General features: G+C 29.2%; 2 protein-coding genes across 3 annotated transcripts; one reads left to right on the top strand and one right to left on the bottom strand.

Annotated features, from left to right (window-relative positions):
• Nucleotides 1–6,789: 6,789 nt before the first annotated feature.
• Nucleotides 6,790–10,829, top strand: LOC113857889 (CDPK-related kinase 5-like). Of its 2 annotated transcripts, none has more exons than XM_027490159.1 (11): nt 6,790–7,456; nt 7,557–7,687; nt 7,774–7,815; nt 7,942–8,050; nt 8,342–8,420; nt 8,506–8,802; nt 8,880–8,992; nt 9,436–9,543; nt 9,622–9,684; nt 9,797–9,964; nt 10,327–10,829. In XM_027490159.1, the coding sequence occupies exons 1-11, from the start codon at nt 6,974–6,976 to the stop codon at nt 10,462–10,464; spliced, it is 1,731 nt and encodes a 576-aa protein (XP_027345960.1). In that variant the 5' UTR covers nt 6,790–6,973; the 3' UTR covers nt 10,465–10,829. The 2 variants fall into 2 exon arrangements, with proteins under 2 accessions (XP_027345960.1, XP_027345959.1); XM_027490158.1 differs by having other exon boundaries at nt 8,342–8,424; nt 8,459–8,802.
• Nucleotides 10,830–17,553: 6,724 nt separating this feature from the next.
• Nucleotides 17,554–19,799, bottom strand: LOC113858399 (ribitol 2-dehydrogenase). Its single transcript, XM_027491052.1, has 5 exons — nt 19,419–19,799; nt 19,018–19,277; nt 18,767–18,860; nt 18,517–18,628; nt 17,554–18,321 (listed from the first exon to the last, which is right to left on the bottom strand). Exons 1-5 carry the CDS (start codon nt 19,552–19,554, stop codon nt 18,123–18,125), a joined length of 801 nt encoding a protein of 266 aa, XP_027346853.1. The 5' UTR covers nt 19,555–19,799; the 3' UTR covers nt 17,554–18,122.
• Between the last annotated feature and the right edge of the window lie 5,558 nt (nt 19,800–25,357).

The following is a 25,357-nucleotide window of genomic DNA, read 5'->3' as shown; positions in this document are numbered from 1 at the left end:
CATATGATTAATGTAGACAATGGAAGTCGAAAAGTTTGACATTTTAAAGTATGAATTGCAAGCTAGGGGTTTCACAGTGATTCATTGAATCAATTAGTAATCCTTGTTTATTGGGGAGTGGAAAATAGATCATCTCATAATAGATCTTTACATTATTTTATTGTGTGAAATTTTGATGTCCATTTCATTTTTTGTTGACATTCATAAATTTTGATAGGGAACTACCTAATTAATGTCTATAAAGAAAGAAATAGACAATTTTTATGACATAATTTGTAAAAAGAAAATTCGTTCTCCAGGTATGCTTGTCCAAAATGAGTGAAAATGTTTGGCATAGAGAAGAAGTAAGATGATTTTCTGGAATAACTCTTACCGAGTAAAAGAGTAAATCACACAACTTTAAAAACTTAATTAATAATATTTAAAGTTGAGAAAAATTCAATGTTTCAATAGAATTATAAAACAGCATAAACTTTCCATTGGTGTACGCTAAGCATATTTTCAGTTGATGACTGAAGATTAGTCTCTTCTGAGACGTAAACATTCACCGAAATGAACTTTTTTTATTTTTCAACAAAGCATATTTTGTTAATATGGTCAGGAATCGACTTATAAACATGTAAAAATTCAATAATTCTGATGAAGAAAAATAAATGTCATTTTATTCAATTCTACAATTCTCACTTAATCCTTTTAAACACCTGCAATTATTGATTTTCATAAAATATTGAGGGATTTTTATCCCTTTAAAATTCAACATAAAATTACAGATATAGATTTTCATGCATATATATGGGTGTGTAAGTTGCACGTAATTAAATATTATAAGAACAAAGAACCTGGAAAAAGTAAGATATATTCACGGTATTTGGTAAGCTTGTTAGATTGAAGGATTTTCAATATTGCCAAAAAAACCGGATAACCTGCTTCGCCGCATTTCTAAAAGTAAATTAATTTTTTTAACCTGTCTCATTTAAGAGTAAACTGACAAACTAATGGGAAAAAAAAAATATAAAACACCAATCTGCCTAAAATTAACATAAAATTAAAAAAAAAATAATAAAAACTTATAAAAATATTTAAATAATACTTTTATATTAATAAAAATTAATATTTAACCAGTAAGTAATTATATTTTATTTAAAATTTTAAAAATCAGTCTAACGGTTGACCCGCTCCAGCCCATCATTAGCCCATTTTTCAGCAGTAGGTCCAATATCCAAATGTATGAAAGTATGAGTCAACTTGAAGTCTATATGCTGATTTCAACCAACATATCATCGACCCATAAAAAGGTCTTAATGCATTCGTTTACTATGAACCAAAACAATATAAAAAATATTTTAGCTTCTTCAGTTGTCCAAGAAGAAATGGCTTCCTTGAACTTGAAATATAATAATGACTTGGTGATTCACGAGACAAACTACATTGATTTTGTCATCAGATTCGCAAGTTCTAAGAGCAGAATTCGAAACATTTTAGCTCTGCAAACAAAATGATTTTTCTGTACTACATTATCCACTGTATTCAGCAAGTAATAAGTTAAACATAAAAGTTTTTCATCCTTTCTTTGTTCTTTCTAGTTTTACAATTATTCCAATTTTTTTTATTTTGTCCTTTTCACTTTCATTCCTTCTTCCACTATTTATTTATCAATAAATAAAAACATGTAAATTACACTTTCCAAAATATTTACATAAACTAAGACTTGAAAAGATAAGCACAACTTATGGTTTTATTGTGAATCTGCAGAAGAAAGTATTCAAATGATCAGCTACTAGTTGTAGGGTAGTGTGAGACCTGATTGCATTCAAAATACTCTCCATACAAACTTTTCGATTTTTGACTATGATTGGTCATAGGAAGGAATTGAAAACTAAAATGAATAATGACAAAGAATTATATCTTCGCAGGGCTTTGTGTTTTCTCCTTTTAACATTCAGATATACATTTTGTCAGTGTTGTCTAATGTATAGGATATGTGGAAGGAAAGTTAGAAAGAAAAGAGTGAAGAAACGGTTGTTGTGGTTGTGGTTGTGGTTGTGGGTGCAAATATTTATTATTACGTTTCTTTCATGATGTGGTGTTGGAGAGTGGAAGAGGAAGAAGCATGCGCTTTAATAGTGGGGCACTTCATAGGTGGCCATGGATACGTGTGTGTGTTTGATGGATCACTTTGTCTGCTTCTTACACACCTCACTTACCCTCTTTGTTCCCTAATTCCTATCACCTTTCTTTTTCATCAAAGGTTTCTGAGTTGGATCTCATCATATGATTACCACAGCTCCTTTGTTTATGCTTCCATCATTAATCTTTTAAAGGTCAACCTTTATATTCAACTAACTAAAGTGAATTGAAATTTAAGAAAAGCTTATAATGCTAATTTCAACACTGTATATGTAAGCTGTTGATCATATTGCTATAAACTAAATTAACATTATACTAATAAAAATATTACTGAATATTGAGTTAATGATTTAGAAATTTAGCAAAGAACTGGTGTGTTGGATATGCACATTATATTCAGAATCATGCTAATTAATTGTGAAATTATCGCCTTCGTTTCATTTATAAATATAATTTTTTTTATTTTTTAAAGAGAATAATTTCAATATATATATATTAGTTTGTTAAAAAGAAATAGGTTCACCAAATTTGATGCTAACACAAATGTTAATGTGTTCATTATATAGTTTAAGAAGATAATTTAACATGTAGTGTATATGCCCATGTAAGGGTCATGCGAGTAAACAAAAAATAGAAATCAATGTCATGGTAAACCGACTTCAGTTGTATGTAATTCATGGGTCTGCATGCATGTTATCAGAAAATTTAAAACTCAATAATTAAACTACTTAGAAAATATGACCTGAAATTTAATTAACATACAATATTAGACAGCATATTATATAAACAAGAGAGTAATATATTCAATTAGTTTCTAAAATTATAAAAGTTAATTAATTTGATTGTTAAAATTAAAAAAATATGATTTTTGTTTATAAAATTACCATACATCGATGGGTTTAATTTTCATTAAAATAAATAAATAAAAATATCTATCATTAAATAATTTTAACAATCAAAACTTTTTTATAATTTTAAAATTAAAATAATTAATGGTTATAATTTTGGGAATGAATTTGATGGATTGGCAAGGAAGTAAACGGTGCAAAAATGACAATTTATTCATGCCTGATCTGGCTCCAAGTACTATATGACACACGGTTCTTTCAGCTAGTCATTTTCAGCATCATCATGAAACGCAAGTCAAAACCAGAAATCACAAGTGCAGCAAATAGCATAATCATATTGTGCAGAACTTGTACAGTTAAAAGTATGATAATACTAATCCCTGCTTTAGTAGTGGATAACAACTTTTTGGGTTTCCGATTTCTTTGACAGTGTTATATTTGCAAATGAACTCACAACAACTGATCATGACAACATGGACACCCTTTCATCTTTGATTCGATTTATAGCTATGTATTGTTGTAATCAAGTATAATGTTTAAAGCGAATTTATGCTTAACATGATTCGAAATTATGCTTAAAGAAATAATTATTTATATTTTCAGGTTTTTGAAAAAAGAATATGTCAAACATGTACTAAGTCTGCAATTAAAATATTTTTACCTAAGGTTATTTGAGCTCCCTATAGACCAGCACCAGCATTGCCAAGGTGATGATTAGAAAGAGACAAAACCACTATATTAATACATGTCTAACATACATAGAAGACATTAATTAGAGATAGTTGAAGCAGAGGTTTTGCTGTTTTGATAAAAATGGTGCCACTTCATATTCAAATAACTATTTGTAGTCTATTTTTAAAAAACTACAACAATGTGTGTAATCAGAGGAAGCAAACAAATGGCGACTAAAAAAACAAATGACGAAAGAAATCTTAGTTGGTCATCAAGTAATGCAACATATATGAGGCACATTTACGTGGGGAGCTAAATTATGGTCATGGCATGGTGAGTGGGTAGCAAGGAGAATACACAATGAATCTTCAGTTCTTCATTGAGTCGCCACACGAAATTTCAATTAAAAATAAAGGAACAAATAATTAATAATAATAATACTCAGGGGACCAATCACATAGTAACATTTAGTTGTATACCAATGCCTTTTCTATTTCGAGAATAAATATATTGTTTATATCTTGAAATTCGGAAAGTGGTAGCGGAACCAATGAATTCTTCTGATTTAAAAGGGTGATCGATTCCACATAATATCAGATTGAGACAACAAAAAAGGTATGGATAATTTCCATTTGGTTAATATAATGTGTAAATTCTCCATCATGAAAGAAAGCGATTTCACGTTCTTTATTTTATTTGCTGTTGCTTTGTTATTATTTTATCATTTTCGGTACGTTTATTTATGTCTCTTATACTAGACTGAGAATCCAAATTCAAGTTTGGTTTGGTTTTAAAAGTAAGTTCAAATTTCTGCATATCCCCAACACAGAAACATCTTCCATCTCATCTATAAATAAATACCAGAAGCTTTTAACTTACATGCAAAAGTGACATTGCTACACTGGAAAAGCAATTCACAAATTTCTCACATACAAGATATAAGTGATTGAGAATTTTAAAACAAATTATCACATCTATATGATTTAATTTTTATTTGAGAAGGGCTTAAATTGTTATTTTAATATTCATCAAAGAATAATATGTATTTTAATTTTTTTATTTTTAAAAATCAAACTCTCTTGCAGTTTAACAATATCCCCTTTCAGTTTCAAATAACTTTTATTGTAATTAGTTTGTAATTTCCTAATTTATACTCATTTTTAAGCCACAAAATACACAATAAATATCTGAGAGAAAGACTTGTTTTATAAATATACATATATAAAATTTTAATTATTATTTTACTAAAACGTATGCTGTAAAAATGATATTATAAAATATTTAATTCGATTCATATAATATTAATATATTATGCTCTTTAACAAAAGTATGAATAAGAAAACTTATTATAAATTTTAGTGCATCAGAAAGAAAAATTAACAATATAAATCATTAGTGAAGATGAATTTGAGGAAAATTTTGAAGACAGAGAGGGAAGAAAAATATGTAGATAAAGATGGGCAATAAGGAAAAGGCAAGAGAGGAAGAAGGGGACAAAGAAAGCCTCTCCTTAATAATATGACATTTCAAGGGTTCCTCATCACTCTTACATTAATTTTTCATACAGCTTTTGGAAAATTTTCTATATGTTTTTGTTAGATTTTCATTAGAGAAGTTCCATATCTTTTGCAATATATTGGCAACTCGTTATGGTAAAAACATTGCAACCTAAATAGATTATTATTTTGGTTCTACAATTCAGCACTGATGATTAAGTTGCATATATTGTCAATATTGTGGAGCTAACTTTTCATTTCTTGTGGACAAAGCATGCATTTAATTAGTTTACATTCCATTCATTTTCAACAAAACACTAATATCAATTTTATTTTGCTTGAACCAACTTTTATCCCAGACCAAATCTTGCGGCTTACTTCATTCACTTTCGGTTTATTAAAATAAATAATTAAAATTTGGATAAAGACAAAAGGAAAATTAAAAATAATTACTGATAATGACATAAGACCACAATGAGTTTTCTTTGTCTCCTCTATTCTATACCTTATTTATAAAATATATATATATATATATATATATATATATATATATATATTTGTTTTTTCATTTTAATAACACTTTTTTAAAGGTTAAACAAATGTCGTTAAAATAAATAATTAGCAACAATTTTCATATTGTGAACATTTTTATTGTCAATAATTATAAAATTGTTTCTAAAATATTATATCAATATAATATTATAATATTTTTAATCATTTAATACATTTTAACTCATTGTTCAACTATTTTATTAAATAATTTTAATTTAATCAAATAACTTATCAATTATAACCTGTAAATTTTCAGCTAATTTTATTAAAGAGTCTGGACCCGTGACCTATTAGGCATAAGACTATAACATAACCTCACTTTTCATCCATGTACCACAAGATAATCAATTATTATTAATGGATAAAATTTATTACTATTTTTCTCATCAATACATAAATGAGTATAACTAAATTAATGAATTCAAACGAAATATAATATGAGAGAGTGCATTTTATTTTGTTAAGAGCATAACATTTTTCATAAAAAATAATCATCATCTTTAAGCTGAATAAGTATATTATAAACAATGAAAGTGTCTTTTTAAATATTTAACACAATTGTATTTTTTAAAATTCAAATTAATTTAAAACCATTACATTAGTTAACCAACTCACTTTGATAATAGAGTGCATTAAGTACATCTTATTCATTCATTATTTTTAAACATGAATTTATACTATTTTTATAAAATAAATTAAACATTTTAATAACTTTGATCTTGTTTAGTAAAAATGTGACTGTGAGAATTAGAACGTCATTCTTCCGTTTTTTTTATTTGTTACCGTTTTAAAATAATATTTTTATAAGTATTTATGTTTGACAGTTGCATTTTCAATATCGAAAGATAAATATTAGACAAACAATTCCTATAATAAAATTATTAAACATATATAATAATTATTATATTAAAATTATAAAAATATAAAATAAATATTTCTCTTTTTAATAAAATTTTATAACTAAAAATAAAGAAATAATCAAGACCTTCGGTCACCGATGATAAGAACATCACGGAACAAATTAAATTTAGTTGTTTCCGTTGGTTGCAACAAAAAACAAATAAATATACGAAACTCTTGTTTTTATTATCACAGTCTACGTCTCTCTCTCTCTCTCGTTTAACTTCGTTCCCAAACCAAACCATTTGTTATGCTTAAACTCTCTTCCACTTCCCCCCATCAACCTTAATTCTCCAAAACCCAATCTTCCAAATCTGCTTCAACTGATTTGTTTGACTCTAACACTTCACTTCACATTGACACAGATTCCATTCCAAAATGGGTCTGTGCAATTCGAAACCTCGTGCAAACCCCACTCTTTCTTCTTCTTCTTCTTCTCCCACTCACACACCCACTAATGCCAATGCCAATGCACAAAACTCAAAGCCCATCCCCAAAAAATCCCCTCTTTTCCCCTTTTACACTCCCAGCCCCGCCCACCACTTCTTCTCCGGCAAGTCTCCGGCGCCGACCACCCCTCGCCGCTTCTTCAGGCCGCCGTCACCGGCGAAGCACATTCGGGCCGTCCTTGCTCGCCGTCAGGGTTCCGTTAAACCAAACGAGGCCACAATCCCCGAAGGCTCCGCAGCAGAGGTTGTTGCTCTCGACAAGAACTTTGGATTCTCGAAACAGTTTAAGCACAAGTTTGAGCTCGGCGATGAGGTTGGAAGAGGACACTTTGGTTACACTTGTTCTGCCAAGTTTCTCAAGGCCCAATTCAAACCCCAACGAGTGGCTGTCAAGGTCATCCCCAAAGCCAAGGTTCCGTAAACATTCTCTCTCACTCTCACTCTCTTTGTGATTTGCAAGCTCAAAGTTTGTGTAGTTAATGCTTGATTTGATTGGTGCATTTCAATTGTAGATGACCACTGCCATTGCCATTGAGGATGTGAGAAGGGAAGTGAAGATTTTGAGGGCTTTGACTGGACATAAGAATCTAATTCAGTTTCATGATGCATATGAGGACAATGATAATGTCTACATAGTAATGGAGTATGGTTTGATTCACGTGTCTTCTTTGTTAAGCTTGTTTTAGTGAAGGTTATAATTGTCTTTTTCTTCAACCCTTTGTGTCTTAGGTTGTGTGAAGGAGGGGAGCTTTTGGACAGAATATTGTCTAGGTATTTGTTTATTGAATATTTATTCATTTGAGTTTATGCTGTTTGGATGCTTGAGGGGGTAAAGTTATGATTGGAAGAGGAACGTGTAATGATTTGTGGCTATGAGATGTGTGTATGGTTTTGCAGAGGTGGGAAATACACGGAGGAAGATGCAAAGGCTGTCATGATACAAATACTGAATGTTGTTGCATTTTGCCATCTACAGGGTGTTGTCCATCGCGATCTTAAACCGGAGGTGAAGTTAGTAGTTGCAATTTGTTTTTTCGGAGTCATAAGATTGAGAGATCCCCTCCCATGTAAAATAGGGGAAAGAAAAAGGAAGAAGTAGGACAGTATGCAAAATAAATTTCTGTTTGAGAAGAAAGATAGAGAAACATAAGGACATTTCATCATTAATTAGGATGCTCTTTTATAACCTTCTTAATAAAATGGTTGCTGACATGTGTAATGTTTTGTTTGGTTCATGGGTCTTGTCTTATAATTCTTATCTAGTATAACTTCTAAGGGTGGGTAGTTTCTGGATCAGAACTTCTTGTTCACATCCAAAGACGAGAACTCAGATCTGAAGGCCATAGACTTTGGGTTGTCAGATTTTGTCAAACTAGGTATGTTTTGTGTCCTTTTATGCATGCTGCATGTTGAGTCCTCGTTTGTTTGGGATATGTTTTGACTTTTCGTTATGCTTAACAGATGAAAGGCTCAATGATATTGTTGGTAGCGCATACTATGTGGCTCCTGAAGTTCTGCATAGAGCATACAGTACAGAGGCTGATGTCTGGAGTATTGGTGTGATTGCATATATTTTATTATGTGGCAGCCGTCCATTTTGGGCACGGACTGAATCTGGGATCTTTCGTGCTGTATTGAAAGCTGATCCAAGTTTTGATGAACCACCTTGGCCTTCTTTATCAGATGAGGCAAAGGATTTTGTTAAGCGACTTCTAAATAAAGATCCAAGGAAAAGAATGACCGCAGCACAGGCATTAGGTGAGTGTCTCATCTATCATTTGACGGTCTTGGTTTTTCTTATATTCTATTCTATTCCTTACAGGGGTATACTGCAGGTCATCCATGGATTAAAAATTATAAGGATGTAAAAGTACCCGTGGATATTCTAGTGTTCAAACTCATGAAGTCATATATGCGTTCCTCTTCTCTACGAAAAGCAGCTTTAAGGGTATATTTATTTTGAACTTGCTTTAAACATCTTAATATTGAATAGAAAAGAACCTTTTGGTAAACTACATAACCTTCGGTTCTTCCCTTTTGATTTTTACTACTGGATGGAACCATTCTCTCAATTGGTTTCATACTCTTCAACTTCTTAATCGGTGTACTACTTATGCAAGAGTTTATTTACTGAATGTTTAAAATCAATCTGAGTTGGTCGTTGCATGAATAATCTGAGTAATAATAAACCAATCTAAGTAGAGATGGAAAAAGAAAGCTACACATGCATTGATTATCTTTAGAACTGTTAGGGATGACTTGAACATCGTTTTTCAGTTGATTTTTTTCTCTAATTTTATTGGTACTGTTCCTCATTCCTTTTGTTGATCACGCTACCTGTATGTTTCCCAATAACTTAGTAGTATTTTATTTTCATGGGCATTGGGACAGGCTTTGTCTAAGACATTAGCTATTGAAGAGCAGCAATATTTGAAGGAGCAGTTTGCGCTATTAGAGCCAAACAAAAATAACACCATTAGCTTGGAAAATATCAAAGCGGTTTGTTTCTTTCCAAATCTTTTTATACACTATATTGAGAGGATGATATTTGAAATCTCATAAATTTGAGCTGGCCAGGCCTTGATGAAGAATGCAACTGATGCTATGAAGGAGTCACGCATTCCTGATTTTCTGGCATCAGTAAGTGCTTTGATTGGACTTTGGAATGCCTCTACACATGATTCAAATGATATTTTAAATTTTTCGCATATACTGGTTAATGGTTATTGATACAAGTGATTTTGGGTGGCAGCTTAAAGCATTGCAATATAGAAGAATGGCTTTTGACGAGTTCTGTGCAGCTGCACTTAGTGTTCATCAACTTGAAGCACTTGACCGGTGGGAGCAACATGCACGCTGTGCCTATGAACTTTTTGAAAAAGATGGAAACAGGGCTATAGTCATTGAGGAACTAGCTTCGGTATGCTTGATTTGACTATAACTATGATGATAGTTTATGTATACATGCCATAGGAATTCTTAGTATTAATAATATTACTGTGTCGACCTTTTTTTTTAAAGATATCTGACAATTTCCAACTTTAGTGGGTTACAATATCCAGCAGCCTAGTAATCTTTAAATTGATTAAAGCTTAAATCACAACGGTGGAGTGGATATATTGGAAGAAATTAGCTTCAGTTGATGCAATATTTTATGGTTAATCTATTTTGGCTTTTTATTAACAGTTATTTATTATATTAGTTTGAGTTTCAATTTATCTAAAACCAACTTTTATAGTTTGGAAATTCGATTCTCATGTATGGTCTTGACTAAATAATTAGGAGCTTGGCCTTGGTCCATCTGTCCCTGTTCATGCCGTTCTTCATGACTGGATTAGGCACACCGATGGAAAGTTGAGCTTCCTTGGGTTTGTTAAATTGTTGCATGGTCCATCTCGAAGTCTTGCAAAACCTCACTAGTAAGTTTGGAAACCCTGTGTCAGAAGATTCAAGTGTGCTCAATTATACTTACGATTATGATAATCTGGCCGATAAAATGCTGTCCAACATCACGGTCCTATCATCAAGGGATCTTCGCCACTGTCGGATTATACTCAACATAAATCATCAGGGATTCTGCCCCACGTTTTATACTAGGGCTCTTGTACATTTGGAACAGGTCAAACCTGCTCCTACAGGCATTTATATTTTCCACTGTAAAGTTGTAGTGTGCTAAGGTGCAAGTCATAGTATTTTGTGATTGTTACTTAATATTCCAACGTGTTCAGAGATTCACGATTGAGGAGTATCATTCTTGTCCAAATACAAATTCATTGCATTGCATCCCAGAGTTGAATGAAAGAAGTTTCTACTTTCTAGAGTTCTCTAGCTTTGTTTGATCGTGTACAGGTGCTGAATAGTATGTAGTTGCTAATGTATTAAGGAACTAGCAGGAGCAGCAGATTAGCTATATGATTCCTGAACTGAAAATTGCTAATAATAACAGGTGTCTTAAAAAAAATGAACACTTTATGTAGCTGTCTTCACCAATAGTGAGACAAAGGTTTGTTGCTGTATCTTAAAAAAATGGGCAAAGGAAGTGAGAACCATATATATACACAAAGCCTTCGCACGTTAATATGAGGGAAACTTCAAACTTAGATGTAAAACAAAACTAGATGCTGAATGTTTTGTAATGTTTACAGCAGATATAATGACTTGGACAAAACTTAGATGCAGTATCATAGATAGATACTTTGTGTTGTTTTTCAATTAATATTTAAGTTTCCTCTCAATAATTTATAAACATTAAAAGTTGACAAACATTGTTAGAGTGAAACTTCATTTTTAATTTGAGAACAACACTAGAAACTCTTATAATATTACACTTAAAAGTAGAGGGCTAGTGGGGCGTACAAAATGTTAATGGGATCACTCCCACTGACAATTCTCGTATCTAAAATAAGATCGTTAGTATCAGCATAGTTTTGGAAAACTACATCACTAGCTGGTATGGTCTAGGTTCTTAAACTAATTGATTGAAACTAAAAACTGTTGAATTGGATGTGATCATATGATAAACTGGTTTGATCAGTAAAGGTTCAAACTCAGAACTTGGGCACGTTTAACAAAAAATCAATACTCCACTGGTCTTATTTGATGGGCACCGTTACCCTTTTTATGGTTCGGAATAGACTTTACCATTACTTGTGAATAACTCCTTAAATTTCACACATCATAGTTCAGTTTGGATAAATACTTAAAGCAAACACTAAGAAAGAAATAAGAAAATAAAATTGATAGAATTTTTTTCATAAAGTAAAATCAGCTTATGCATTTCATGTTTTAGAAAAGTTAAATAAGAGAATTTTCAAAAATATAAAGAATCATAAGTTTATTTTAAATTATAAAATAGTTTAATTATTTTGATTTTTTTTATTTTTTTATTTTAGTCTCCTGTAAATACTTATTAAATACTTAATCTAAATTAAGCCTATTTCAATAATCCCTAGTGTTATTTCAAACAGTAGGAAAAAGTTGATATAAAAAAAAAACTGAGCATAATTCCTTTGGAACGATGGGTGTCCAAGGTTTCCTTTCCTCCCCCCCCCCCCCCACCCCAAAAGAACCCATTCAAAGCCAAGTTATGCATTTGCAACCACCTATGCCATCAAAGCCAAGTTCTTCCAACTCTCCTTTTCTTCCTTATGTGTAATGTCACTTTCCACTGCTGTTAGCACATGCATGCCTATGCATCGTACCTTAAATTTAAAACTATTTACATGATATTATATAAAATTAAATTATTAAAGATAATTATAATAAAGTTTTAAGCTTATTTTATAATGACAGAATGCTAAAATATCTTGATAATTTTTCATGTGTTTCTTTGATCAGAATATATCCATATATATACACATAAGTGAGGAGGCGATATTACAACCTCCTCTCATTCCTAAAATACACCTGTAATTATCTTATTTTAATTCATATATTAGCGAGTTAAATATATACATATATTCTTTCACTCGTTACAACATACACATAAATATTGCCTCAGAATATAATAATGTCATATATTTGTGCAATAATATTAGATGTGAAGTTGATATACTCATATCAGATTAGATTTGAATTTGATATACCCGTATCACATGAACTTTGTCATAAAAGTCATTGTATCCTAATTCTAATTTATGTGAGAATTAATTGATTAGATCAAATTATAATTTAAGTCATAATTTTTGGAGTAGATATACAATAAGTAACAAATTTACACAATTCTCATTGACTACAAGGATAAGAGTTAAGATAGTCATCATCCTCTTATAAGTTAGCTCTTAAGAGTGAACTAAGTTTAAAATTTTTAACATGATATCATGGTGTATCTGGTATAAATGTTGAGTTGTCTCCATATATTTTGTTAAGTCACTCGTGTAAATGTTTAAATGTTCAATCTTAAATATGAAGGTTGTATTAAGATACCTGGTATTGACAATAGAATCAAAATATTCTTTATAAGAGTTAAAGATAATTTGAACTAACTTTTAAAAGTCAATTAAATTTATTAAATATATGAAGTACTAACTTTAGTTATTTCCTAGCATGCTCTTTTAAATTAAAGCCTTGAGTAAAAACTTATATTTTAATTCAGACTAATTAATTAGGTCTTTAAAAAGTTTTATTTATTTCATAATTATATTTATACTTTTTTAATTTATAAAAAATATTAAAAAATATATTTTAATTAATTAGTAAGAAATTGTTCTATTTTAATTTAAAAAATTAGATACTCAACAAATATAAAAACAAAATTAAAGTGATTACCTAGCAAGTATAAAAAAAGTCATAAATAGTTTTAAAAATAAAAAATAAGAATCAACTTGCATTACTACCTACCTATTGCCATCTCTAGCCACCAACAATGAAGAATATTTAAGCAATTAAAAGCAGTCTCTGTATGACTTAGCATTTGAAATCACCATTCAAATATTGAAATGGCTACAACATTAATGGTTACATGCTTTGGGGGTGAGAGGCTCCAAATTGGTAGAACGAATGGCCATGAACGTCCGTCTCATCACGACCCACTACATATAGCACAGTCTCTGTCAATAAATGTCTCTGCCAGTTAGTATTCAAAGCAGTAGCCCCTTCCAAGAAACCCCACAAAAAGGAACCCCGTCTTTGGTGGGGCCTTCAACTTTCCTATTTTACTCCATAATTGTTGCCCCTTCCATTTCCGTGTCTCCTCTGTAACTTATAATATTAATCACACTATAATTTATGACCCCAAGAATGGGAAAGTCATCTCAGCTGGTTGATATAAACTGTGTAAATTCATATTTAGTTTCACTTGTTTTTAAAAAATTAAATCCTTTATTTCTTTTAACTTAAAAAAAAATATTATTGCTATAAATTTAAGTTGAACCAAACATGTTATAATATTTATCTTTCCTGTTATATCCCCAATCTGAAAATGGCAAATATTGATGTACTGTTTATGATTCTCCATACCTTGTGATGTATCTATACTTGTATCCATGAAATTAGAGAAGAGGAAATATTTTTCCTCGGAACACTCTAGACTCTAGTTAACCACAAGCAGATACTCTCTTTCATGCCCAACAATTATTCTCGAAATTAGCCTTCTTTTGCCAGCATAGAAGTATTCTTGGCTTTAACATCTTTGAATCTCAAACCGCCTTTTATTATTGTTTATATACAGAGCAGGGATTCTTCCAATTGAGCCAAGGAATAACGATACTATTGAAGCTTTTCCCCCACGAAAAATACGGATAGATTCTGAATTTCATAACACGATCCATCCGGAAAGGGCTGGGGAAGCAAGCCATCACATCACAGAGTATATATATCCCCAAGAAAGTTGAATCGATAAATTTCAGCGTTGTACTTGCATGCATATCTTGGTTTTGGAGCGCAAGAGGCAGAAAATTGAGGGGTGAAAAATGAAAAGAAAGAGAGGAACGTGATGAATATGCTAAGTAATCCTGTAATATGATTTAAAAAAGAAAGAAAGATACTATATAAGGAAGTGCTATTTTTAATTCTATATAAGAAATAAATAACTAATTTATTAAGATTATTAATAATAGTTATACGTTATTAATTTATATTTTCAATGTTTATCTAAAAGTATATAATAAAAACTTATATAGTAAAATAAAATGTATTGGTAAAATAAAATGTTATAACAAAAAATTATAATTTATAATTTATTAATATTAACAAAAATGCCATTGATATCGTACACATAATATTGGTTATTATTATCTCTAATTCTTACTTATTTTTAATTTTTTTCATATGTATATCTCTCTAAATTATACTTCAAAAATAAAAGGAAAGAAAATTTATGGTCAATCCTCAAGAAACATTTTCCCACACACACACACACACACACACACACACACACACACACATATATATATATATATATATATATATATATATATATATATATATATATTACTACCTCTACCTTTAATAATAATAAAAATATAGGTCTAATTTGGATTTTTTTTTTACTTATAAAAGTTTAAAAAATAAATAGTAAAATAAATAAAATTTATTTATAAATTAAAATTAATTGTTTTTTATTCTTTTATTTTATTTCTTTAAAATTTGAGGAGTATAAATTATTTTTAGTTTATAAAAAATTTTATTTTTTTATATTAGTTTTTCTTCTATAGTTATTTATTTAAAAGTTTATCTAAACGGAATTATAGTTTATCATAGGTAAGTATGTGGATTGAGATTTGTGATTGAGTTTCACCCCAAGTTAATTACCATGAATAATGAGATTGATAAAAAAAATAAAAATTACCAAATATCTATCAAGATATTCTAGTTTTTTTTTTCATTAGTTGATGTTAATATATTTTTTTTCTCAGAAATATTAGTGTGCGTGTAAACAAGGAAACAGAAGTCAACTCATAAGTCTCATTCTTAATGGGACAAGTTTTAATTGCAGTGTGTTTTTTTTGCCAAAAAAGAATTATTTTTGTGTGGCAGAGCAGTTGATTGTAATGAAAACAGGAGCTAAGATATGGAAGAAGTCAACAGAGGCATTAATGAGTGATTGTGGAGACGTTGCTGTAATTAAACTTTTCAGATACGAGTTGGGACCTGTCTATGCAGATATGAATCATAGCTTCCCAATCATGATATGGTTGTATGAACTACAAATAAAGAAATAAGCAATCATGCAACACTCCCATTGCGCCAACCATTTCATGTGGTGGAACCGTCTTTCTTATTCACTGTAGCTGTCACCGCCCCTCCTATGCCCCAACATATATGACGCCTCCTCCAATACTTGACGCATTCGTCGCTTTTTGACCCCTCACCTATCACCCTTCTGTCACCCATTGCTTCCCTTCACCTTTCTCTCTCTTCCAATTTCCATTCTTTCTCCAAAATCAAAGAAACCCAATCCATATTTCTATTTTCTTATACTTGTTCTAGATTTTTTTAAACACTTAGAATCTACCCAAATCAATAGATAAATTTACACACTTGTAAATTTGTTACCGGCAGATAAAGTTTATAAAAAATAAAATTAATAATTATTTTTTATTTTAATCTAAATTATATCTGAGTCATGTAACTAAATATGGTAAATGAGTTTATTATTAAAAAAATTTTACATTCAAACTTAAAATTTTACTTAAATAATAATAAACTGTTTTTTATTTGAACTAATCTCTATCAGATAAATTAATAAGTATTTTTGTCATATTATTTTATTTAAATAAGTATAATATTTTTAAAATATAAATAATTATTAAATTTTAGATGACATATAATTCTATAAAATTTGATATATATAATTATAAAAATAATATAAAATAATTTAATAGACAGATTTAACTAATTTTAAAATTAGTATTTTGTTTTTTAATATTAGATTTTATGTGTGATTTTTTATTTTTGAGTAATAGAATGAGCTATTTGACATTAATTAATTAAATTGTCAAAAATTATGTATTATTTAAAAATTACAAAGTGAAGTACAAAAGTTTTTTTTTTCATAATTTAAACTCACAATTCTCTACTAATTCTTTTAAGTCTATCTAACTTGACCCAATTGTAATTTGTTTCAAAAATTTTAGTTTAGACTTCTAGTTTAATTCTGAGCCTTGGAGGCCACGTATCTTACTTTTGTTTATTGCATCTTTAAATTTATTTATTTTTTATCTTTATTTCTTTGAGCTTCAAGGAGTCCTTGAATGTATGCCCAAAATCATATCATCAAAATCTAAGTTGTCTCACTATAAGCTATCATGAAGGATTGTTTTGAAATTTGAAAACTGGATTTTTCATATAATTGAATACCCAAAACCATAAAACAACTTCATCGATCTAAGATAAATGGAACTTTGCATGATTATAATGATTTTGACGAAGAACAAAGACACTAACAAAACCATGATGCTATTTTGGTTTAATGAATAGCTTGAGTAATTCAGTCAAAAACATCCAAGAAACATCTCATGTTGATTCATGGATAAAAAATAAGATTCAGTATTTTAGATTTAAGTTTTGAAATCCCTAGGTTCGATAGAGTAAAAATAAATTCTTTCCATTGTGACATGATTCAATTCAATTTTAATGTTAAAACATTTCTTTTATCAAGATCGATAAAAGCCTTAATCAAATTTGCACGAGAAACCAAGTTTTATAGCTTGAAACAGACATTCATAATAGATCTAATAAAGGTAACTAATCCAAGTTACGTCAAGATTCCAGCCGACTAATGAAGAAATTTAACATCGTTATAACAAAAGTAAACGAAAAAATAAACTTGACACAAAATAAAAAAAATGAAAAAACATAAAAAAGAGTTAAAAAATAAAGAATTATAATACTAATTTCATTTTATTGAATCCTGTATGTATAAGTATTGAATCTCATGAATGATTGAATCTGTCATGTTGACCACAATGAAGGGTCTATATATACAGAAGAAGAATAAAAATGATAGATAACGTATAAACAAAAAATAACTAAGAACGAACATAAAGTTAACTCCTAATAATAAGAAGCAACAGAACATGAACTGATTATCATAATAAGTTGAATTGGTTTAGAACATAAAGAAATAGCATGAAAATAACAACAGAGAAAGTTGAATACTTTAGGAGATTCAAGCAAGTACACATAGTTTTTGTGTCCAAAATTAGAACACGAATTCCTGCTTTTATCCATGCATCAATGTCCCCATCCCACTCCTTCGCTCCCCTTAACTTCTCCCCCGCTGGGCCCACAGTGTTGTTCGACGCCCACTCCCTTCCAAACCAACTTGACCCATTGCCGACAAGTTAGTCATTAATCATGATTTTGTAAAATCCATACATATTTGGACAAGAGAGAATAATCCAAATCAATACACAAATGGATCATATGATATCCTTTTCTTTTAGTAATTTCAGTGTCTAAAAATTGGAAAACAGTAATTACTGGACACAAAGACGCACCGTATAGCCTTTAATTTATACACATAATATTTAGCGCGCACACCGCCAAGTCCCAACCCAACATCATCATTTGATTGGAAACATCATTAATTCTTTGTTCATGTCCTGACGTCAGAGTTGATTCATAATTGAGGAAAACTAGAAGAATCTAGCAGAAGAGGAACGAAGATCCATCTCCTGGGTCCAAGCGTTTCGGTCTTGAACGTGCAAGTGCCAGAAAGTTTGAGCCAATGCGTCTGGATCCATTGTACCCTCACCTCCTCCTCCTCCCACCACTCCACTGCTTTGCTCCCCCACCGAATTACCTCTCTGCCACGACGTCGTTAACGTTGTTCCTCTGCGCCCCACAACATGCAAATCATCTTCTTCTTCTTCTTTTCATTTTCATTTTTTACTCATTAATAATCGAATACCATTTAATCAGTAATTAAGCATGATACAAGCTGATTAATTAGCTTAGCATTATTTTAATTTAATTATACCAGGATAAGGGGAGGGATCTGTGGAGGAAGAAATTAACGAATTTAATTACCTGGGTGGGCCAATGAGACCGTCGATGATAACATGAGCTACGTGCACTCCTTGAGGTTGAAATTCCCTTGCAAGGCATTGCGATAGTGCTCTCAAAGCGAATTTCCCACAGCCTGTCTCATCCCCCCCATTGGATTGGGTGCAGTGTTCTCACAAATTAATTTCATTAACCTCAATTTAATCATACAACTAATTAACAAATAAAAAAAATCCATTTTAAAAAGAAACGAATTAAACAGAATCGTATTTACATAGTTCAGCGTGTCCAGCAATGCCATTCAGCGAAGCGGAACAACCAGTAAAGAGAATCGTTCCTTTTCCTCTTTCAACCATCCCCGGCAGCACCTTATTTCATTCATTTCACCATCAAACATAAACGATCGTTATTAATTACTATCAACAAAAAAGTAGTAAGATTATTCACTCATTCATGAATACATAAAAAATATCTCATTATAATAAGGTTTTATACATTATTTATTGAAGGGGTGAGGACAGGTACCTGTTGAGCGCAGTGGAAAGCGCCAACGGATGAAACGGCGAGGGATTTTTCGAAGGAATGAAGGCGAATGTCTTGGAAGGAGGTTGGATACCAAGGGAGTGGTTGGTAAGCATTGTACACCAAAACTTCCACGAATCCTAGAGATAGCACTCCTTCGAATGCTTCCCTCACGCTTCTCGAATCCGAACAGTCTATTCGTATCGCGAACACCTGTGCCTTCTCCTCCCGAGCTATTTCGTCCGCGAATCTCGACAACCTCCCTGTGAATCAATTTTCATCTATCATACCATACTACACTGTAGATTGCATAATCAAACATAAAAACTAATAAAAGAGATAGGCTTTTTATTTTGTTGTATTGTATGAATTAACAAGTGCGTGGTAGTATTAATTGATTTTACCCAAGTCACGAGCGAGGATGGCAACGGTGTAGCCTTCGTGAGCGAACTTGCGAGCGATGGAGAGGCCGAGATTGGGGCCTACACCAACGATGGCTGCAATGCCTCGTGGAGAAGGCGAGCTTGCCATGCTTCGCATCTCTCTCTCTCTCTCTCTTTCGAGTAGAAGAAGAAGAAGAAGAAGAAGAGAGGAATTAACAAATTGAATTTGGGAGGGTGAATATGAATTCTTAAAGAGGTGAGAGAGAGTAATTAAGTAGTGCAGAAGGTTGGAGTTTGGGAGAGGGTGAGATGTCGTGGGGGTGTCTGAATCATTGCCTCCCTTACACCAGGCATTTCTCTTCCTCTCCAGTTCAACTTCAACTTCCTCTCTTGCGTCTCTTTTCTCTCCTCAATGAATCTCACGTCACCTTATTTTACCCTCTTTTCCTCGTTAATTTTCCTGTTCAAATTTATCTTCTCACTTTGGTACCTCATTTCTTCCACGCATCTTATGCTCTTTTCTCTTTTTCTTTTTTATTACTATTATTTATTACCTTTATTGTCTTTCTCTCCCTTCAAAACGTATCAACGCTCTCGCACTGTTAAATTATGACCGACCAAGGCCTACTCCACCTTAATAGAAAAAATCCCTAGTTTCAGTTTTAAAGAATACAATTACATTAAAACTTTATCTCCCATATATTATGGTTTGACAAATTTTGACATAGGGAATTATTGTTCATATGGATGGTTATTATAATTATTTAATTTTAATAATTTTTTATAAACAATTAAAATAATATATAATTATAATTTAAAATTTAATTTAGTTAATTAAATTATATTTTATGTAAAAATATTGATGGTATAAAAACATTGCTAACATGAATATAAATTCACACACATATTATATATAAGAAATGATTTTTTTATATTAGTGTAAGTTTAAAAATTCTTACACTTAATTTAAGCATTTTATTTAACTTAAATCTAATAGTTAGTGAAGTAATAAATTATAATCCATTAGATTCTAAGTTAAATGAAAGACTCAAATTATATATATGAATGATTAAATTAAAATCTAATTAATAGTCACACAATTATTTAAAATTGTGTAATTATCATGTAAATAAAATTTAATAATTTATATTTATTATTTTTACTTGAGTAATTAATATTCCATGTATTACTTTTAAAAAATTATTATAATTTATTAAAAATATTTATTTAATATAACATATTTTATACTATAAATTTATAGAAAAATAAAATTTCTTAAAAAAAATAAAGAATAATTAAATTTTTATATTATTAATATTTATAATGAATTATCATTATTAAATAATATTAAATAAACTATTATAATTTATTATAATATTAAATTACATATTTATTTAATTTTTGTGTATATTATTGATGATTATTAAATTATAGTAATAATTTTTGTTCATATAATTTTATAAATATATTTTTATATATAAAATATAAATTTAATTAATTTTAAATAAAATAATTTAATGAAAAAATAAACAAGCATATGTGTTTTTATTAAAATAATAATAATTATTAATTATTCTCTAAAAAATAGACTAATCTACCTCTAATCCTGACCTAACTTACTTTTTTTTCCATATATTATGGCCTAATACTAAAGTAAGCTTATTAAATATAAAGTTTTGAAAAAATAGAATTGTGTAATAAATTTTATGCGTGAGCTGTAGTCCATATTCACAGCGTTAGTTTGTGTTTCATAAATAATATATGCAGAAGGATTTTAATTGATTTTTTTTATTAATTTTACCTATTTAAAAATAAGTGAACATTTCTAGTTAATTAGGTGTTTAGTTATGTATGATTGGAGTAGTTAGTCCTGTTGCTTTAGTCCATAAACAAATCGTGTTTTCGTTATTTTATTTTATTTTTTGAAAAAAGACAAATTTTAACTAATTATTATGTAAGGAAAATGATAACCAGAAAAGACAAAAAAAAAATAAAAAATTTCCATGTGAGAATGACAATGCAGGCAGAGTCAAATTGATTATTATGAGGGTTATTGAGATTGATTATGGTTAGTCTCGTTAGAAAAGTATACGTTGAAAAAAATAGTGCCAAATATTATTCGTATAAATTTTTCATTGAAACTATTTTTGTGTGCCATAGCGCACGACTTAATATGTAAATATCATACGATAAATCCTAAATCCTAAACCTTCGGATTTGTTTTTTATTTTAAAAAATTATTTAGATATAAAATAATAGGTTGTTCAGTTTTATTTATTAATTTATTTTTAAATTCAAATACAAAAATAAGTGATTCAACGAGTTCAAAAATTCCTCTTTAAGTTGAAAATATTCACATTACGATGGAGTATCTCTTTCGGCGATAATTTTTTTCATTCATAAAGTTTGAATTCCAAATATATTACTTTTTATTATTTGTTCATATATATGTTTTAAAATATTTTAATATATTTTGATAGTAAAACAAGTTGACCTGCTTACTTGTAGGTCAAAGTGGGCTTATGTACCCATTTATTTTGTGGGCCAACTGGATTTGATTTGTTTAATGACTGTCTATCACGACTAATCTTATATTAGTTGGGTTGGCCTGTTTACTTATCTTTATTATTAATGATGGATGTATTAAATCACATGTATAAAGTGGGATTCTCACTTTACTACTTAAGATTCCATTATAGTGAGAGTTGTACTAAAAGAAAAATATGTGAAGACGACTTTGTTCCTGAGATATGCGTTTAGGTATGTAATTTCGAGAAAAGTCTCATCCAAAAATAATAATTTTTAAAATTACGCAATTAATTTAATTTACATCAAAATTGTATGTTTTATATTTTGAAATTAATCCAATTACATTTTTTTATAATATTATATATTAATATAATCGGTGTTCACAAAATAAAGTGACATCTCAAGCTATAAAGTAATATTAGAGTCAACAGAATATTAATCATACACTTGGGTTATTTTGTCAATAGTTTATATATTTATCTGTCAAGTTTTATAAATAAATTTTTCAAAATTAGAAATCAATTTTCTAAATTTGCATATACTATTTGAAATGTAGTGCATTCCCTTATGTAGCATGTAGTGCATTCCCAGGAACACCTAAGCTAAAATTGTCAAAGAGATTTGTATGTTATCAATTTTATATTATTTTTATTTTTTAAGCTGCAAAATTATTTATCAAAATTTTACAAGTGAGTAATTCTTGTGTTGATTTAAAAATAAAAGGATAAAAAATAATTATGTTATCCTATTCTTTTATTCTATTCATCAAACGAGACTTATAAGATTTTCCAAGTCAAATATCTCAAAAAAAAAAAAAAATACTATATGTAATTATTGTTGCCGTAAATAATTACGTTTGAATGAATGGTGTGCACTATAATGTTTAATAAATATAATATCTATGAAATTGGATATGAAATATTTAGACTAAAAAATTATTTAAATTGTTTTCAATTATAATCCCAAGCATAATATATATATTCGGTAAACATGTATATATGTGGGTCATGAAAATGACGTTGGAAATATAATATCTTAAATATAGAATCCCGGATATGTACATGTTTCATATTCAGTTCAATTAAGATATGAGACGATTCATGAGTTTGTTGGAATTCTACCAACCTTGTTTTCTTATTTACTTTTCTTTTATCTCTCGTTGATAGAATAAAACAATTCATTTTTTTAAAATAATTAGGTGATATATTTATTATTTTTACGAGAAAAAAACAAAAAAGGTAGAAATAACATAAAAATTTTGTTATTTAAATAAAAAATAAAAAAAAGATTTTTTTTAAAATTAATATATATTATTGTCTAATTAAAAATTATTATATTATTATAACTATTATTTTAATAATAATCACTTTAAAAGTTATATTTATAATAATTTTTATTTAGTAGATAGCGTAAAATTTTTTATATAAAATATATTTAAATAAATTAAGCATTAAAATCAATGTATAATTTTTTTCTTAAATTGGGTAGTCATTATCCTTAACACGTATACTAGCATTTGTGAATGAAAAAGGAATGGATAAAAAATGATTGACAACATTTATTTGGGTGGATTGGAAGATTTGGACTTTGAAAGTGCATGCGTGACACGTTTACGATAGCACAAATAATTCCCCACCACTTGTATTTCCAGCTCGGTAGTAGGAACATTGCAGATGTAGTGTTCGCTTCAAGACATGAGTTTTGCGTCAGTTCAATAATTTCTTACAACAGAATATCATTCATGTTTCGTAAATGAAAGACAATTATAAAAGTGTTACATATATTATTATATGTCCGTTTATGGCCTCCTTAGATCTCTGCCCACATCACGATCTTTCCTTAGCTATGAAATTGCAAAACCACAAAATATGCAAGTGCTGCAAATTGGACAAACACAAATGTTGCTGCGCGTTCCCGTTATGAGTTGATGATTGATAGATGAGGTCTTTCATTATATTATTGAAGTGGATGTGGCATAAACAGATAAGCCTCATTGCTTTGATTATAATGAGCGGTGCTTCCCGTCTAGCGCATTTTTCGATTATGACCCATCTAAATCCAATCTATTTATCGGCTCGAATAGCAATTATTTTGGCTTTTTGGTATATTGTTCTAAATTACAGTTGGAAAACCTTCATTTTGAGGATTTCGTTAACTACTCATGCGGCTTCCTTTCGTTTTGTGCTGATCGAATAATGTTTGTATCTTCTACATGAAGCTTTAGGAGAAAATTGGCTAGAATTTATGACTAGGTTGCGACAATACTGAAGACTGATTTGAAGTCCCACACCGTAGTTTCATTTCTGCACCCTACATAGAGAGAGAGAGAGAGAGATTCACTTTAATTAAGTTTTTAGATCTATATGAATAAATAAATGGTGAATATAATGGTTTTTTAAACCCTGTGTCAATTTTTTAATAAATAAGATAGTAAATAGATAGTAAATAAAAAGGATAATTAGTAAAATTATCCTTTTTTCAACTTTTGTGGTAAAACCTTAAATGGCAATCAATTTGAATTGAATGGTATAATTTTAATAAAATGATTGAATATTTTTGTTTGAGTAATTTTTGGTGTGCTTTTAATTAAAATTAGAAATTTGCTTTTGTAATTTATGAAATAAATGTTGATACACGTTGTTGAGATAAAATTTTAGTTTTATTGAAAAATAACAAAAAAGTACTTATGGTATTAAACAAAATTGTTTCATATTTATTAACTTAATTTTTTAGAGTTAATTTTATGAAATTAAAAAATATTCAGTTATTATATTAAAATTATAAAAATATAATAAATAATTTTTTAATAAAATTTTATTATTATTAGTTATTTATCTTTCGTCCTAAAGTTAATGTTAACAAAATTTTAATTTTATTAATGTAATAAATTTTTTTTTAAGAAACTTATCGCTGTTTGAGATTTGAAATCTACCTTCTTATACACATGATTTTATTTTTTCAAAATAATTTTTTAGTTAATAATGAACTTTAAATATTTAAAAATAATTAACAAAAATATACTACTCATATAAAATATAATTAAAATTAGTTATATTTATTTAGATTCTTATAAAAGTATTAATTTAGTTAAAAAGTTGCGCATTTTATATTAAAAAAATTCCTTTTTATGTTTTTGTTTTCTCTTAACAACTTCCATAATAAATTCTTAGATATCCGGAAATGGCTACGGATACCCATTATCCATAAAAATGATAAATAGATATCCCAACAGGATTAAGATTCCACGCACCAACCTGCGCACGTGTCTATATATATATATATATACTTTTTGCATCATAACCTTTCAAGTTTTAAAGGGTTAAAGCATGGAGCTCAAAAATCACCGAGGTATGTCTAGTCAACTATTAAAATATATGAATTTTGTTAAAAATAAAAAATAAAAAATTAATAATAATAAAGTTTTATTAAAA

This window comes from Abrus precatorius, unplaced genomic scaffold (assembly GCF_003935025.1).
Source record: "Abrus precatorius isolate BTA unplaced genomic scaffold, Abrus_2018 Scaffold2, whole genome shotgun sequence".
In the NCBI taxonomy this organism is placed as follows: Eukaryota; Viridiplantae; Streptophyta; class Magnoliopsida; order Fabales; family Fabaceae; genus Abrus; species Abrus precatorius.
This window is presented reverse-complemented; position numbering and strand designations above follow the sequence as displayed.

Excerpts from the sequence above, each read along its gene's own strand:
- LOC113857889 (XM_027490158.1), top strand. The coding sequence starts at position 6,974 with ATGGGTCTGTGCAATTCGAAACCTCGTGCAAACCCCACTCTTTCTTCT. Across the intron at positions 9,544-9,621 it reads GCTTGGAAAATATCAAAGCG|GCCTTGATGAAGAATGCAAC; the intron begins GTTTGTTTCTTT and ends TGAGCTGGCCAG. Across the intron at positions 9,965-10,326 it reads TCATTGAGGAACTAGCTTCG|GAGCTTGGCCTTGGTCCATC; the intron begins GTATGCTTGATT and ends CTAAATAATTAG.
- LOC113858399 (XM_027491052.1), bottom strand. The coding sequence starts at position 19,554 with ATGCGAAGCATGGCAAGCTCGCCTTCTCCACGAGGCATTGCAGCCATC. Across the intron at positions 18,861-19,017 it reads CTTTCCACTGCGCTCAACAG|GTGCTGCCGGGGATGGTTGA; the intron begins GTACCTGTCCTC and ends GAATGAAATAAG. Across the intron at positions 18,629-18,766 it reads TGCTGGACACGCTGAACTAT|GCTGTGGGAAATTCGCTTTG; the intron begins GTAAATACGATT and ends GGGATGAGACAG.